At 37.3% G+C, this 19,322-nt stretch overlaps 1 protein-coding gene across 3 annotated transcripts in view; it reads left to right on the top strand.

Annotated features, from left to right (window-relative positions):
- Positions 1-19,322, top strand: part of LOC140746040 (calcium/calmodulin-dependent protein kinase kinase 2) — a 216,432-nt gene that overhangs the window by 157,392 nt on the left and 39,718 nt on the right. For 2 of the 3 annotated variants that reach the window (XM_073078021.1, XM_073078022.1), the window contains one exon: positions 18,749-18,829. The exons of the other annotated variant lie outside the window; for it this stretch is intronic. In XM_073078021.1, the coding sequence (XP_072934122.1) occupies positions 18,749-18,829 (81 nt within the window). The remainder of the gene's footprint in view (positions 1-18,748; positions 18,830-19,322) is intronic. 3 annotated transcript variants of the gene reach the window in all.

Genomic DNA, 19,322 nt, shown 5'->3' with positions numbered 1-19,322 from the left:
GGTCCGAGGTTCAAACCTGTGATTTTTCAAAGTTATGTGCGTATTAGAAATTAATTATCACTTGCTAAAACGATGAAGGAAACCTGATACCTGAGAGATTCATACAAAAAAAACTCAAAGGTATGTGAAGTCTAGCAATACGCACTTGGCCAGCGCGTTGGACTATGGCCTAATCCTTCTCATTATGAGAGGAAACCCGAGCCCAGCAGTGGGACAGTAATGGGTTGGCGATGATGATGATCATGATGACTGCCGCCTATGAATACCTGTAACTAACCCCAGATAAGATTAGAGTACCACCTGAGGTCGGATACAGATGCGCCGCTACCCTTAAGAATTAAACTGGAATGCCTCGGAAAAGTCTGAATGCGACGAAAACCTACAAAAACTTTTAAAATATTGCATCATAATCCGATTTACATATGCATTTCAACTCAATCGGATACCGGGAAGTGGGAAGTGGGTCAAATTTAACTTGCAAAATTCCGAAACATACAAATGAAGTTAAATAGAAGGTTTAAAAAATAAAGCCGACTTCATTATGACTACAAAGTGAAAAATTATTTAAATATAAGTTGGTGAGGTACATAGTTCTGAAGCCGTTCATAAACATCTGTGATTCATCTCTAACAGGATAGGAGTCCTACCACAGGTCGAGCGGAGGATTATGGGTATGTGTCCCTCCCTTACCACACCCTTCCAACCAGAATATAGCCGCGCTTCATGCACCATGACTCGATGACTCCCTTTGAGCTATTATCATAACATTACTGTCCCAAAGCTGAGTCCCCATACAGGCTTAGGCCTTAGCCCATAACGCTGGCTGAATGCAAATTGGTGCACTTTGTCCTTTAAAATCTTCTTTTAAAATAACTCTCAATATTTCCTTATGATATCCTTATGATGGACTACTTTCTAATATGCACATAACTTTTAAAATTCAAAGATGCGCGCCTGAGATTAGAACTTAGTACCTAAAGAACTTTCTCATTCGAACTTTTCCAGTCTTCGAGGCGTTCCAGCTTAGTCCTCAGGGGTAGCGGCGCATTTTAAAGGTGGTAGAACCCTTTGTGGTTCGACTCCGGCGGCACCACCGCCACACCTATTTCTACCTAATAACAGCAGTGTTAAGCGCTGCTGTGTTCCGGTTTGAAGGGTGTGGTAAGGGAGACAGACTTTTCCGAGGCGTTCCAGCTTAGTCCTCAGGGGTAGCGGCGCATCTGTGGCCGACCTCAGGTAGGAATATCTAATCCTATCTGGGGTTGATTACAGATGTCCATGGGCGGCAGTAGCCACTTACCATCAGGTGGACTGCATGCTCGTCTGCTACTCTTATATTATAAAAAAAAAAAAAAATCTGTGGCCGACCTCAGGTAGGAATATCTAATCTTATCTGGGGTTGATTAGAGATATCCATGAGCCGCAGTAGCTACTTACCATCAGGTGGACTGCATGCTCGTCTACTACTCCTATTATAAAAATTGTATATATACAGTAAAACCCGTTTAAAACGATTTCATAGGGACCCAACCAAAAACGCGTCTTAAGCGAGAAAGCGTATTAAACGGGATAAGGAAAATAAGACGTACTAGTATTATGTTCTAATTTAATACTCTATATATTTATAATAAATTATTAAATTATGCATTTATAAATTACCTTAAATACATAGTGTAATTATATTATGTATTAAGCGGGTTCTACTGTATTATAAAAAAATCTACCAATTCTCCGCTATTCTCTGCTATATGAGGATATTCCCAAAATCTGTATTGTAATTGTATGCAAATTTATTAAACAATGCAGCCACTAAATTTGCGATAACGCTACCCCACTTGTATGCATGAAGCATAAATGTCTAGATTTAGATCTAGATTTCTGAAATTAATATTGTGTATGGTCGCCAGTTAGAATAGCAAATTATTATCAAAATTTAGAAGGGTCTAAATCCGATAGCCAATATTTGTGATATAGTTTATTTATGGTCCTTAGACGGCGATTATTTCTTGTAACCACCAATTTATGGGTAGTTTATAACTATAAGTTATGTTCTATGTGATATTATAATATTGTCATGTAAATATGCCGGTTTAATTATAATGTCGGCAAGCAATATATGACTTGTCTCAAGACGGATTCATATATCGGTATTAATACCAATATTTAGTTGATATTTTTGTGTAGACAATGATGGCTTAGTAAAAACATTAGCATCTAATTTTCGAGTCCACAATTCAAATCGCAGGCGCGCATCTTGGATTTATCTCATTCCTTAATGGTGTGAGAAAACATATTATGCTAAAAAATATTGAGAAATTTTTTACCTTTATTACTTCTACAACTCAAATTTTATCATTTACTTTACCATTTTCGCTAACATGTAAATGTTATTGCATTTCATGAATTTAAACTAAATGAATCTACAAGTTTATATCCTAATTAAAATTAAAATAAAAACCAGCATTGCTTTTCAATTTTTAAGCAATAAACGTGTCTGCAACATGTTTCATATTTAACTTGTTCCGCTGTTCGAATCAAAATGAATCCGTGAAATCTTGGCGTCGAAATAAAACGTTTTATGGCGGTCGGCAGCAGAATGCGATAAAATGGCGCAGATCGTGAAATACACTCTAAAAAGCACATAAATGGGCCTGAATGAATGCTGAAACCGTAATGCAGCTGTACTTATAGGTACTTTTAATCAATCGGTTTTTATGTAAACAAGAGCAAGTTTTAATTTGCTAGGATTATGCTAGTTGATTTTGATGATATCAAATGTACCATTTACATTTACATTTTCGATGTAGCATTTACAATTGTACATTTACAGTTGATACATTTATGGTATATCATCATAACATTTCGATTAAACAATTCAATGTTAATAGCAATATTTTCGTAATTATTTAGTACTAGTGGAACCCGCGGCTTCGCCCGCATTTTAAAGATAATATGACATACTTAAAACAGAAAATTCGTACCTTCATTGGAATGACAGTGGTGCCATCTGTCGGTCTTACCAACTCCCAAACCTTCGTGGGCTCTTGGACAACAACTGCAAAAGATCATCACTTGATCAAATGCATAGTTTCCGATTTTATAAAATGTATATAGACAAATATTCATTTTTATATAAATAGATAGATGATCGACTAACATGGATAAGTAAAGTAACTGTAGATAAATTATGAAAAAATCGAATTTCGATCTTCTGGGTTGAAAGATCGATTCACTGAATCGATCCATTACTGGAGATCGATTAAAATAATCGATTTTTGGTTCAAAAGATCAATTAATCGATCTCAGATCGCCATCCCATCCGTAGTTCCCGTGGGATTTCCGGGATAAAAACTACCCTATGTCCTTTCTCGGGTCTCAGACTATCTTTGTACAAAATTCCATTCAAATCGGTTCAGTGGTTTAGCCGTGAAGAAGAGACAGACAGACAGAGTTACTTCCACATTTATAATATTAATAAGGATATCGATTAAAATAATCGACTTTTTTGTCCAAAAGATCGATTCTCCGATTAATCGATCATAGATCGCCATCCCTAGTTCCCGTGGGAAAGATCGATTCTCTGATTAATAGATCTAAGATCGCTATCTGGGATAAAAACTATCCTATGTCCATTCTAGGGTCTCAGACTAACTTTGTACAGAATTTCATTAAAATCGGTTCAGTGGTTTAGGCGTGAAGAAGAGACATACAGACAGACAGAGTTACTTTCGCATTTATAATATTAATAAGGATATCGATTAAAATAATCGACTTTTTTGTCCAAAAGATCGATTCTCCGATTAATCGATCATAGATCGCCATCCCTAGTTCCCGTGGGATTTCCGGGATATAAACTATCCTATGTCCGTTCTCGGGTCTCAGACTATCTTTGTACAAAATTTCATTAAAATCGGTTCAGTGGTTTAGGCGTGAAGAAAAGACAACCAGACAGACAGACAGACAGACAGACAGAGTTACTTTCGGATTTATAATATTAGTAAGGATAAGGATAAGGATATCGATTAAAATAATCGACTTTTTTGTCCAAAAGATCGATTCTCCGATTAATCGATCATAGATCGCCATCCCTAGTTCCCGTGGGATTTCCGGGATATAAACTATCCTATGTCCGTTCTCGGGTCTCAGACTATCTTTGTACAAAATTTCATTAAAATCGGTTCAGTGGTTTAGGCGTGAAGAAAAGACAACCAGACAGACAGACAGACAGACAGACAGAGTTACTTTCGGATTTATAATATTAGTAAGGATTAATAAGGATATCGATTAAAATAATCGACTTTTTGTCCAAAAGATCGATTCTCCGATTAATCGATCATAGATCGCCATCCCTAGTTCCCGTGGGAAAGATCGATTCTCTGATTAATAGATCTAAGATCGCTATCTGGGATAAAAACTATCCTATGTCCATTCTAGGGTCTCAGACTAACTTTGTACAGAATTTCATTAAAATCGGTTCAGTGGTTTAGGCGTGAAGAAGAGACATACAGACAGACAGAGTTACTTTCGCATTTATAATATTAATAAGGATATCGATTAAAATAATCGACTTTTTTGTCCAAAAGATCGATTCTCCGATTAATCGATCATAGATCGCCATCCCTAGTTCCCGTGGGATTTCCGGGATATAAACTATCCTATGTCCGTTCTCGGGTCTCAGACTATCTTTGTACAAAATTTCATTAAAATCGGTTCAGTGGTTTAGGCGTGAAGAAAAGACAACCAGACAGACAGACAGACAGACAGAGTTACTTTCGCATTTATAATATTAATAAGGATATCGATTAAAATAATCGACTTTTTTGTCCAAAAGATCGATTCTCCGATTAATCGATCATAGATCGCCATCCCTAGTTCCCGTGGGATTTCCGGGATAGAAACTATCCTCTGTCCGTTCTCGGGTCTCAGACTATCTTTGTACAAAATTTCATTAAAATCGGTTCAGTGGTTTAGGCGTGAAGAAAAGACAACCAGACAGACAGACAGACAGACAGACAGACAGAGTTACTTTCGGATTTATAATATTAGTAAGGATAAGGATAAGGATATCGATTAAAAAAAATTTTAACAAAAAAATAAAACCGACTTCTATGTCACTACAAAGTAAAAAATAATTGAAATAAATGTTGGTTTAGTACATATTTCTGAAGTCGGCGCTCAATATATTTCGTTTGATAACAGCGTGTCCAATGAGCGCCGACTTCAGAAATATGTACTAAACCAACATTTATTTCAATTATTTTTTACTTTGTAGTGACATAGAAGTCGGTTTTATTTTTTTGTTAATTTTTTTTTTTTTCACCCTTTTTAGTGATGATATGCTAACGTTTGTATTAATATTATGTAAAACTGTATAAATGTGATCATGAATAAAGGTAAGGTCTGAATAGATACGGATTGGACCCACCCGCTCGCAGGGCGCTGCCGCGCCCTTCTCGCTTAGTTTTATATTGTCTTATATGTTCCAACCTAACCTAACCAATTCAATACGAAACACTATAGGCGAAGCTTTATGAGATACTAATTATTGGCTAGGTTAGGTAGGAACAGATAAGTAAATAAATCAAACTAGGTGGTAAAACTCTGCGAGTGGTCCAATTTACCTTAATTCAATAGTTAAGAAAAGAAAAAGGAGTTGATGGTCAAATTTTTCATCATATATCTCTGTCTAGCTACTTCATTACAACAAATGTCTAATCTATATACTTTACATGGGAGGCACCTCTGCATCATCAGGATTGAAGAATTGAAGGTCATATCTTCCATCATATGTCTCTACTCAAAGACCTTATCATATATTCGTAAGCTCCAAATGCCTAAGTTGTATGGTTGAGGCAGGAGGCACTTCTGCATTATCAGAGTTGAAGAGTAGAAGGTCAAATTTTCCATCATATATTTCTACCTATCAACCTTATTGAATATTCATAAGCATCAAATGCCTAACTTGTATGGCTGAGGCAGGAGGCACCTCTGCATTATCAGAGTTGAAGAGTGGAAGGTCAAATTTTCCATCATATATCTCAACTTATCGACTTTATTAAATATCCATAAGTTCCAAATGCCTAACTTGTATGGTTGAGGCAGTAGGCACTTCTGCATTACCAGGGTTGAAGAGTTGAAGGTCAAATTTTCCATCATATCATGATAACCTAGACACTCAATGTTCATTTTAAGTTTCATGAGGATTGAGTGGGCAGAAGGTAAGTTGTCATAAAATATGTAAAAAGCAGGGGTAGTGATGATGAGTTCCACCCCATAACTTAAATTCTAATCATCAGAGCGTACTAATGTTAAGGTAGGAAAGTACCGCAACGAAACACCCTTTCATATGAAAAAAAGAAAATTAAAATTGGTTAAGAAATACTCGACTTATTCAAGTTTATATGAAATCGGGTTTTTTCCAATTTTCCGGGAAAACTGGCGGAAATTTTCAAATTTCCTCGAAATGGGACCCCCTGTGAAACTAGCCGCATACAATGGTGTATGAATCATGTCGATCGGTCGCGGCATCGCGAAAAAATCGCCGAACAAACATAAAAAAAAAAAAAAAAAAAAAAAAAAATATATACGGTCGAATTGAGTAACCTCCTCCTTTTTCGAAGTCGGTTAAAAATAATCGACTTTTTTGTCCAAAAGATCGATTCTCCGATTAATCGATCATAGATCGCCATCCCTAGTTCCCGTGGGATTTCCGGGATATAAACTATCCTATGTCCGTTCTCGGGTCTCAGACTATCTTTGTACAAAATTTCATTAAAATCGGTTCAGTGGTTTAGGCGTGAAGAAAAGACAACCAGACAGACAGACAGACAGACAGACAGAGTTACTTTCGGATTTATAATATTAGTAAGGATCTGGAGGCACAGTAGTACCCCTCATTTCTGGCCTGCCCTGGTATTTGGCTAGGTTCTTAACTATGAGTATGCACTGATGTCGATTGATAGAATTCACGCACTTTTAAAAATACTCGTAATATAACAAACTCTGAGAATTGTGTCATACCAAAGGTCGACATTTTCTACTGCACATAGGTCTCCCCGGTTAGAATCACTTGCTTGCAAACTCTGCATCAACCAGTATTCACAAATGGATCGAACAGGAATATCAGAATATTGTTTTTACTCTTGTATGCCCAATATACAAGATCTTAAGCAAAATAACATATACTTTTCGGAAAGGAATTCATTTGCGCTCTTACTTTTGCTCTCTTGTTCCTCCAGCATGGTTGCTGTTTGAAGATTTGTCTTCTCCGTGACCTATCAGACTGAGTAATGTGGGTAATTGTGTATCTAGTCAGGTAATGTTAAGAACTATGAGTAACTCGGTATCTTTGTTACGACTACAGACAGTTGTTGCAATTTTGGTCACGTTACGGAACGCTAAGCATTAATCTTCTCACAGCTCGCTGAATGACTCTAAACTTTCGAATAAGATCTTCTGTAAGAGAAGACATTAAAATGTATTGGGCCGAAATAGATAGCCGAAATATGTTATTTGCAACAGTGAAATCATAAAAAACGCGTTCTACACTCACAGCCCCACACTATAATTCCTTGTATCGTGAGTGCTACACACACACAGAGACAAATACAAATACAAACACCCAGACTCAGAAATAAAAACCTAAATTCATCATGTAGATATCTGTGTGGTCGAGGATCGAACCCGGGACCCTGTGCGCGTCAGACCGGTATGGTGACCGCTCCACCACCCGGCTCGTCATGTATTTTCTGTATTAGTAAGAATTATTTTTTATCTGTAGCAAGCATTTAATTGTAGGTAATCTGTAGCAATTCTATTCCTTAATTATTTGTATGATGAGTCTCAGAAATAAAAATAGATTGCTCTCAAGTAATCTCAATTTAATCTTAAAAATCTCTTCTCCATACCTACGGCATATCACGTGTCGTTTGTGTGGTCGTTTCCTACATCATTCCCAACAAAAACCCACAGTTGACGTGTCCCGAACAAGTTGAACAGGTTTTTGCTACGTTTTTGCAGCTATCCATCATGCCAAGATTAGGGATGGGAAATAATCTATTTTATAATAGTCGATTTAATACATCCATTTTTAAAATAGTATAAGTAGTATTCGATATTTTATGATGATTTAACAAATCGATTATTTTAATGAGCGGTCGGCAACTCGTTTCCCACGACTCTACCTGCGCCTTGCTTGAATCTATAATTAGAGAGCTTTTTGGATTTTTTTTTTGACAAACCAATTTTGTATTCAGTTTCAAAAACCTATTATTTGTACATTAATCGATTTATTTTAAAACAAAAAATCGATTTCCGTCACTTGTTCTCACATCCCTAGCCAAGATAGCGGTAATGGACGAAAAATTAAGCAAGTCATAGAAAAAACTTAGCAAAAGTTGTATAATAGGTTCCTTACACAAGGACATTCATCATTTCTTATGATGAATTTGACATCTTCAAGCGACTATGTGCTATATTTAACATGATGGAATTTAAAATTATTATCAGATATATCATCTATTTTGTTGTAGAATACGTAAGTTTAATAGAGCATGATGGTATGGTTACGGATGGTAGTGGTGAAACTTGTCCTGAGTTGAATGGTGGTAGAGCCAGTATAGTACGACCAGGGAGAACACCCATTTGTAGGATGAAGTAGTTCTGCGTTTCGACGGAAAGGTTTGAATGTTGGCTGACTTACATATTAGTGAAGCGACTTAATCCTCAGGAGTGGCATCTTACGTGTATCGTCTGCAGGTAGAACCAATATTATTTATGGAGTTGATTACAGATGTCCATAGGTGGTAGAGATACTTACTGTGAAGTGATATCAGCAGTGTTAAGCGCTGCTGTGTTATGCTTTGAAGGGTTTGGTAAGACATACTTTTCCGAGGCATTTCAGCAAGTTCTCAGAGGCAGCGGCGCATCTTTAGCTGACCTCGGGTAGGAATCTAATCTTATTTGCGATTATACACGTGGAGACGGCAGTAGTAATTTACCATCAAGTGGCATACTCATCTGCTATTCCTGTATTATAAAAAAGTGTATTGCATGCTCGTTTGCTACTACAATCTCATATATAAATAAATAGAGATATTTTAATAGTTTTTTTTTTATAATATAGGAGTAGCAGACGACCATGTAGTCCACCTGATGGTAAGTGGCTATTGCCGCCCACGGATATCTGCAATCAACCCCAGATAGTATTAGATATTCCTATCTGAGGTCGACCACAGATGCGCCGCTACCGCTGAGGACTAAGCTGGAACGCCTCGTAAAAGTATGTCTCCCTTACCACACCCTTCAAAACGGAACACAGCAGCGCCTGACACTGCTGTTATTAGGTAGAAATAGGTGTGGCGGTGGTGCCGCCGGAGTCGTACCACAAAGGGTTCTGCCACCTTCAAAGTACCAACTACTGTAGTGTAGTGTAGTATACCAACTACTCACAACAAAAAGCTAGTCATAAATTAAATTTTTCGTTTCTTTCAAACACAATTGTACGTTTTCAACTCGGGACAATAAATCTGTCTGTTTCAAACGGAAAGACCTCAGGGTTAAACAAATGCAGTTCGTACCGTCTCTTGTGGTTTGTTTCGGTTCTATGAATGATTTATAAGTTTAAATAATGCATTCAGTAATACATTTTATTTGTACATTTTATTTGTTTAAAAATTAAAAACCACGCCTATAATCAAAGTAGAAAGTAATAATTGTTGCAATCTAGTAACTTTGCCATGCACTTTGTGTAAGGCGCTCGAACACCGCCTCGATAATTTTCAATCCCAAAGATCCTGATAAGAACAATAGCACAAAATTGTTAAAAACGTGTAATGTTATCGGTTCTTGACAATTGTTCAAAATTTTCAGTGAAACTGACTCGAGTTCAAAGATTCCGTTACATACCTACTAAAAACCGTACTAAAATTAAAATCATCCTTAACATTACTCTCCCACAGCTGGTTACAGGGTTTCTTTCTATACAACACCAGATAAGAATGGATAGGACTTGTGATCGGACACGAATGCTACCCAGAGGGCTAAGTTGCAATACCTTGTATAAGTATAACTTATCCTTATAGCGCTTAAGAATGCCATTATAACACAGAAAAAGATGCAACAGTGGTACCACCAGTGTCAAAACATGACAGGGACTACCATCTTCTATAATACCACCACGGATTCTAACACCTCTAATAATAAGTAACCTTACGACAATTAATAAGGATCGGGGATTCAAGTATTTGGGGAGCTTGGTAATGCTTGTCTTTTCATCTTTGTATATTTGCCGTTTTAGTGGAGTAAAAAAAATAAACGTGCTGTTAGGAAGCTAAAAGGCTTTAGGCGAAATTGTCAGCATTTAACTAAATTTGTTTGTTTTCACATTCGGACCTGAAGTGATCAATTGGGGGCCATAAAATTAATTGTTCTACGCTGAAATGTTTTAACTACAGAGTTAATGACGCCTAGAAATGACTACTGTATATTTGCATGACATACGAAATCCTCCTGGTTTTTTGGTTTGCACTAGTAAAGATTGTCTATTTTTTTTTCCATCAGTACGTATAAAATACTCTAGTTTGGTGTTTATATCTGGCTCCCTGTCATGTGATTTTTAGAAAAATATTCAGTGTGCACTGATTAGAATTTTGCATCTGGCCCTGTCATGTGGTATTTTTATAAAGTTTTCCCTCAACGGTCTCTTTAATATTTCGAAAAATTATTTACGTATTACAAATAGATAATTCCTAGAAATGAGAACCTGAGTTTTAAACTGAAATTAATTATCTAACATCACAATTATCAAAAGTCATTTCAATGGGTATGCCAAGAGATGGCGCCACACGCCCGTTGAATTATTGTATATAAGTTCCCTTCATATCTCGTGAACAAAGAGCATTGATATAAAACTGAAAGAACTCAACTGCACCACAATTATTCTCGATTAGAGTTTCTTCGTAATATAATATCTCCCTTTACCAACGTGCATATAATACCGGAAGCCATTTCTATTATCATCAACTCTATGGTCTCAATGCTGCCATGCGGCCCACGACAACCATTAGTGTTGCCAGCTTATATATCAATGAATGAATGAATGTATAGTAAAAATAGAGTGAGTGTAATTTAAATAAAGACCCGCAATTATTGTGGCAACACAATAGTCCAATTAAGGCTTTCACAGTTTGAACGTAATTAAAAGGCATAAGGTCATTTGTGAATTAGTGTTTTGTTTCGACACTTAACCCGGTTTTAAGTGGTTCTGGACTGCTACCAGCTAAAACCTTACGTTGTTCCACTAGATACTTTTTGTTGGGATTACAGCCTTTTGCGTCCGGACAGCGTAAACCTTTCAAAGATCGCAGGTCTTCCACTTTCCACTCTACTTTGGGAGGTGCACGGAATCAGTGCTTGAGACCTTTTTTAACCGGTGGAGGGCACCCCCCAACGAAGAATACAGTCGTTAAGGCGCCCATAATATGTGTCGGGTATGTACATACCATTGCTTAAAATACTTAACCGTAACTTGCAAAAATAAATATCATGTAACCTATTTCACTCCCACAATTTAGACCCCAACCACACCTCATATGTTAAAATCCGTCAACCCGTGTTCACTTTAGAGCATGCCCAAGAATGTGATATAAATACGCTCGAAAAACACTACTCTCGTCAGTCGGATAAAAAAAAGAAATCTGAAACTTTCAAAAGTTTCCATACATTTCTGACGGTAACTTTTAACTTTCAAGTTTCAGATTCAGTCTTTAGACTCGCTCGTTTATTCAGCGGCGGGTATCATTATCTCGTGTAAACAGTTCAAAGCGCGCTGTTTAGAAATTGACAAATTTCGATCTTTGGTAGAATGTAGTAGACAAACATTGGATAGATTAATTATTCATATCGGGCGAAGTCAGTTAAAATTTATTTTAAATCATGTAATACTCAATTTAAATATAGCAACACTTCTGTTACCGGCTTAAGATGTTACTTAAACGAGTAACGAATGAACATGGGTAGTAAATCACGTAAAACTCACAACTTCAGTTAAAGAGAAAACACATAAAATCCTATACACATAGATTCCATACATTTTTAGCAAAGGTAGCTGTTTTACGGATAGTAGTTTTTAGACTCGCTTACGTTTATTCAGCGGCGGGTATCATTATCTCGAGTAAACAGTGTAAAGCGCGCTGTTTACTCAGCGCGTGTAGAACATCGCAGTGTTGATTTGCGGCCGCTTCACGGGCTATTAGGCGGAGCTTCAAAGCCTCGCTGAGCCTTATTGTAGGGCTGTACCTTCGGCTTGAAATAGAACCTTATTTATCTCTTATTTATAGCATTACCTATCTTTAACTCAGTTTTTTTTAGTTAAATTGATATTTGTGCTACCAAACATCATTAAAAATCAAGTAATAAATATAATTTCTGTAATTTAATTGTAAATGAAATAGTTATACACAATTGAATTGAAGATTTACTTAAACTAATCTGAACAATTAACAACGCTTCAAAATGCACTTCTAATCACTATTGAGTGAGTAAGTAATATAAACACAGCAAACCACATGAGACACAATTCACTTAAAACAACAATCGTTGCTAAAAATACTACATTTCAAGTAAGGATAGCTGTTTTACGGATAGTAGTTTTTAGACTCGTTCGTTTATTCAGCGGCGGGTATCATTATCTCGTGTAAACAGTGTAAAGCGCGCTGTTTACTCAGCGCGTGTAGAACATCGCAGTGTTGATTTGCGGCCGCTTCACGGGCTATTAGACGGAGCTTCGAAACCTCGCTGAGCCTTATTGTAGGGTTGTGCCCTATGTGACAGAATATTGAATATCTGATGGTACAACGCTACTGTACACATCTATAAACAACTTCTCTAAAAGTAGTCTAGCGTTTTATGAAATTTATGTAGCTTTAATAAGCTTGCAATGCATCCGTTGATAGGTGGCTACCACCGTCCATGAACATTTGTCAATCCTGAATAGTATTGTAATTCTATCTAAGATTTGTCATAAATACGTTTCTACCCCTGAAACCCAAGTAGGATCGTGTAAATATCTTTGACTGTACCATCACATCTATTTCATAATAATATTCGATTAAGTATACTACATCCTCACTTGCCACCTACATATCTTTATATATATATATTTCTTATGTGACATACACACATGTCATTGAACTCCTTCTAAACGACTGGACTGATTGTGATGAAATTTGTTGTGTGTGTTCAAGGGGAGTTGAGAATGGTTTAGATTTACAATTTAGTCGTGGGAAAAGGTTTTTTTAATTAATTTTAATTCGTAAGTAGTTATAGAATCGGAAACTATGCATTTGATCAAGTGATGATCCTTAGAAAAGTTGTTGTCCAAGAGCCCACGAGGGTTTGGGAGTTGGTAAGACCAATTTTCGACAGATGGCACCACTGTCATTCCAATGCAGGTACAAATTTTCCGTTTTATGTATGTCATATTATTTCTTTAAAATGCGGGCGAAGCCGCGGACACCACTAGTTTCATATAAAAAGGTTTCACCAATAGTGAGCATTATAAAAGTGCCTAATTGGCAGCCCTACATAATGCTATTCCGACCGTGGGTAGAGTTACCCCGCGTGACCCTGTCGTGTAAAAGCGCTACGTATCTCTACATAACAGACATGGCTCTACTTTTTGCTATTTCACATGTAAGCGTGATATGACGGAAAGCAGTGCACTTGACATAATTAAAACGGAAAATCAAGTATTGTTCGAATATAGTAAGTGCATTTCTTAATGAGTTAATTTATTTTTATAATATAGGAATAGCTACCGATCATGCAGTCCACCTGATGGTAGATGGCTACTGCTGGTCATGGACATTTGTAATCAACCCCAGATAGGATTAGATATTCCTATCTGAGGTCGGCCACAGTTGCGCAGCTACTCCTTAGGACTCAGCTGGAATGCCTCGGATAAGTATGTCTCCCTTACCACACCTTTCAAACCAACACAGCAGCGTTCCAATTTCGCACGTAAGCGAAGTGCACTCGACATAATTAAAACAGAAAATCAAATATCGTTCGAATATAGTAACTGCGTTTCAAACTGAGTTAAATATGAATATGCATTATTCGTATTGAAACCTAAAATTAATTACTTGAAAGAGCGTCCAGAATTTCATGTTTAAAATTTAAGTAAGCACGTATTTTTGTTACGCAAATAAACATACGACACGAGTAAGCACTCGTGTCGTATGTTTATTTGCGTAACAAAAATAAATACCCTTTCATATAAAATCCATATAGGGGGGTTAAGGAAGATAACACACAAGCGATTACGATCACGAGTGTCAATTCTTGTCGACGACTTTATTCAAGTTATTTCTTACATGATAGCATTAAAATCGGGCATAGTAAATCAAATATGCAATCCACCTGATAGTAAATGGACACTGCTGCCCATATAAATTTGTAATGAACTCTACATAAAACAGTGCCACTCCTGGATGCTAAGATTCTCATGTTCACATTTTCACCGTTCTACCGAAAAACTAAAACTGGTTCACGGTAAACCTAGTATAGCGGTGGCACCTCTCCAAACTTCGGTTAGACTTTAAAATATGGAAGATGGTAGAATACAACCAATCTAATTAAATTTAACTTAATTTTTTTTTTTAACAAAATCATACAACCGACTTCTATGTCACTACAAAGTAAAAAATAATTGAAATAAATGTTGGTTTAGTAGATATTTCAGAAGAAGAAAAAAAAAAGATACCGGCCGAATTGATAACCACCTCCTTTTTGAAGTCGGTTAACAAAAAAAGAATTATTTCAATTAAATGTAACGAAATATAACTTATTTACCAAAATAGTCTTAAAATTCAAGCATCTCAAAAGAGTAACTTCATCTCGTATACATTGCTAAGAAACCAAGCTATAAAACAAATTGCTGAAGAAAACTCACCAATCAACGCTAGTATGTAACCTGCATAAATCCTGGAATACGTGGACTACATAAATCTAGACATTTACTGAACCACCAGTTCACGAACCCCACTTTAAGTAAATAAACAAACCAATTGGCATAATTATACAACTTTTTGCGGCGACTTCGTTAGCGTGGATGGATTTGAAAATGCTAATAAAAACAAAAACATATATACGGTCGAATTGAGAAACCGCCTTTTTTGAAGTAGGTTAATACAATATCATGTAATTGTTTGTGATCATTATGTAAAATAGGAGTAAATAGGTAATGAGTATACAGTCCAACTTATTGTAAGTGGCTACTGCCGTCCATAGACATGTGTAATAAATCCCAGATAGTCCTAATTTAGGTTGGACTCAGATGCGTTGCTATCTGAGGACTCTAACTCCTCGTATGTGCAATCAACTACACTTGCTATACACTTGCTATTGTAAACCAATATGTAATTAGTGCACGCATATTTCTTTATACTTCCACAATGTTGTGATTTTTATAATACTGTCTGTACCGTACCTACATATGTTCTAAATTGTATTTCTCATGTTAAATGAATTGTAATCGAATGAGAAATATATGTCTTAAACCGTGTGTGTCTTTCACTTACCAGTCCTTTCTAAGATGAACACACGCCTGATACTGCTGTTATAAAGTTATAAGTGTGGTCCGGGTTTCTTGGGAGTAGAAGATTCAATTGTTCTACCAATATTCAGTAAAGTTCTCAAGGTTGCGTCAAGTCTACCAATTAGGTCGCCAGATGTACTGTGCCTTAAGGCCTTGCGCTAGCACCTCTTTTTCCCCACTAAGAGGTCGCCATCCAATGAATCCTGTGGATTCCCCGAGGACTAAAGCCAGAAAGGAGGTGTTTAGTAGGTGAGGCATCCCTTAAGGACGAGACCCACCCTACACGCAACCGTCGCGGCGTTGGTGTAAGTGCATGAGCATTCACCCCCTCCCTGTTCACAGGGTAGTCCTTTTATTGTCTGGGCACAAAAAATACGTTGTTACTCTGAAAGCAAGCCCCTGCCAAGCAATAGGAGAGTACTGATTTTTTTTATAATATAAGAGTAGCAGATGAGTCAGACGATGCAGCCTACCTGATGGTTAGTGGCTACTGCCGCCCAAGGACATCTGTAATCAACCCCAGATAGGATTAGATATTCCTACCTGAGGTCGGCCACAGATGCGCCGCTACCCCTGAGGACTAAGCTGGAACGCCTCGGAAAAGTCTGTTTCCCTTACCACACCCTTCAAACCGGAACACAGCAGCGCCTAACACTGCTGTTATTAGGTGGAAATAGGTGTGGCGGTGGTGCCGCCGGAGTCGAACCATAAAGGGTTCTACCACCTTCACCTTCAAATTGATGGTGGTGGTTTCGATTGATGGTGGTGGTACTTTTGCTGCAATTTTATGTAAGGCTACAAAATTATTAAAATCTAAATTCTGAAATAAAGCTCTATCACCGTAAGTCACTATCTCCAAAGCCAGTTCAAGTCCCGTTGATGCAAATATAAAATTTACATATCGCAGCGTTAACTCTTGTATTAAAATGTTATGGAAATAACGCGAGAATCATTAAACTGACTTCAAATACGGTTTTCGAACTATTTTACATGCTGCCAATGTTAGTCGTTTTTGTTATTTTTCGTATACTTAAAAATTCAATTGAGTTTTTAAATTTATTTAAGAATATTGAGTAGCAGACGAGCATGCAGTACACCCAGTGGTATGTGGTTATTGCCGCGCATGGACATCAATCTGACAAGATTAGAATCCTACCCATGGTTGACCACAGATGCGCCGCTCGCTACCCCTGTGAAACTGGAACGCCTGGGACAAATATGTCTCCCTTACCACACCCTTCAAACCAGAACACAGCACTTAATACTGGTGTTATAAGCAGAAATAGGTGTGCCGGTGGTGCCGCCGAAGTCGAACCACAAAGGGTTCTACTACCTTCCAAACAGGATACAAGAATGTTACTCCTTTTTATTTTATTTTCTGCATCAAAATTGCAAAACCGCACAAGAGCATAAAAGTTATTACTAAAATTGTTTCATAACGGAATGTAAAAGTATGAAGTTAAAATTACCAAAAAGTTTGCACGAAAATGAGCTAATTTAAATTCCCTCGTACCAATTTTGAGAAAATTTCGTCTTCACAAAGCTCTTGTTGAGGAAACGATCTATTTTTAGTTTTACCGAACTCCTCGACTTCCAAGTTTGTATTGTCAGGATAACTTTGAACTTACTTGTCTTCTGGTCTTGTTATTATTTTGGTTTGTACAATTTTAATTAATTTATTTTCTTAATTCTTTGCTTTCGCTTTCTACACGCAAAACTGTAGAGATATTCCTCAATTTTAGGGTACTGTACTCAAAGGGTAAAAACGGAACCCTATTACTAAGACTTCGCTGTCTGTTCGTCTGTCCGTCTGTCACAGGGCTCTATTTCTGGAACCGTAACAGATAGACACTTGAAAATTTTACAGGGGACGCATAACGGTGGCCGCTATAACAACAAATACTAAAAATAAAATAAAGTATAATATTATAGGAGTTTCCATATAACAAACCGGAATTTAGGTATTTTTCGCCATTTTTCGATCTAACTGTTAAACCGTATTAGAAAGACGGTTGAAATTTTTACAATCCGTTCACTACTATAAAGGGTATTATAATAAATACAAATAATAACTATAAAACATATTTTAATATAGTTATTTTAATTTTATTACACGTTGTTTACGTATCATTCATCATCACCCCAACGCCATCTATCGTTGCATCATATAACTAAGTATTGTTGAAAATAAAAAAATGAATAAAAATAAGTAAAAAATAATGAACATTTGGTGCTACGGAAGCCTCCATGTGCGAGTTCGACTCGTACTTGGCGAATTATTCTGTGTTGTGGATGCCATGGACACATAAAAGGTGAATACACAAACACTCCAATACAGAACAGAAGTACAAGTTCATCATTTAGATATTAACGTTTAACGCTTTCTACACTCACAGCCCCACACTAGGATTCCCTGTATCGTGAATGCTATGGACACACACAGGGACAAATACACAAACACCCAGACCCCGAAACAGATATCTAAATTCATCATTAAGAAATCTGTCTGGCCGGGGATCGAACCCGGGACCCTCTGCGCGTCAGACCGGCGTGGGGACCGCTCCGCCACGCGGGTCGTCAAATATTATATTTCTGTGGCCTGGAATCGTACCTGGAGTCCATTGTGTGTCAGACCGGTATAATCACCGCTTCGCTATATAGGTCATCAAATTAGAGAAACAATACATAAGTAAGTTAGCTATTTAATAAAAAAAACATTTATGAAGTGAATATATTGCATATACATTATTAATACAATCAAATGGGGTAGAACTCTCAGTGGTTCGACTCCGGCGGCACCACCGTCACACCTATTTTTGGCTGATAACAGCAATGCTAAGCGCTGATGTGTTCTGGTTTGAAGTATGCATTAAGGGAGACATACTTTTTCGAGCCATTCCAGAGTAATCCTCAAGGGTTGCGGCACATTTGTGGGCGACCTCAGCAAGGAATCTAATCTTATCTGGGGTTGATTACAGATATCCATGGGCGGCAGGAGCCACTTGCCATTAGGTGGACTGTATGCTCGTTAGCTACTCCTATATTATTAATAAATATTATCATTAATAAATTAAATACGGTCATATAATAATGTTTTTATGAGTACCATGTAACAGTCTTACCTTTAAGTAACAATATTATTGTCCACAGACATTCAGCAGTGGATGTGGTCGGCGAGGTGAACCGAGACTCTACTATCGGCACCAGATGGCAACAGACAGACGGCGACAGGTACTCATATATAGAATGCTTTTTATAATTTAGAACTAGCAAATGAGCGAGCTTTCCACATGATTGTAAGTGGCTTCTGCCGCCCATGGATTTTTTCATAATACTTATAAGAATAGCAGACGAGCATACAGTCCATCTGATGGTATGAGGGTACTGCCACCCGTGGACATTTACAATCGACCCCAGATAACATTAGACACCCACCTAAAGTCGCCCACAGATACGCTGCTACCCCTGAGGAGTAAGCTGGAATGCCTCGGATAAGTATGTCTCCCTTACCACACCCTTCAAACCATAACAGAGCAGCGCTTAACACTGCTGCTATTTGGTACAAATAAGTATGGCGGTGGTTCCACCGGAGTTGAACCACAGAAGATTCTACCTTATTTATATTAGTTCATTACAAACCTATATTGTTAACAAATGGTTAAATTTACCAAATCCTGTACCTTCTTAACGCAGCAGCAGCTTAACGCTGCTATTATAAAGTAAA

This window comes from Epargyreus clarus, unplaced genomic scaffold (genome assembly GCF_041222505.1).
Source record: "Epargyreus clarus isolate Ecla_fem2 unplaced genomic scaffold, WU_Ecla_fem_2.2 ptg000012l, whole genome shotgun sequence".
Classification (NCBI taxonomy): Eukaryota; Metazoa; Arthropoda; class Insecta; order Lepidoptera; family Hesperiidae; genus Epargyreus; species Epargyreus clarus.
The sequence above is the reverse complement of the archived record's forward strand: the minus strand, read 5'-3'. Positions and strand labels throughout refer to the sequence as shown.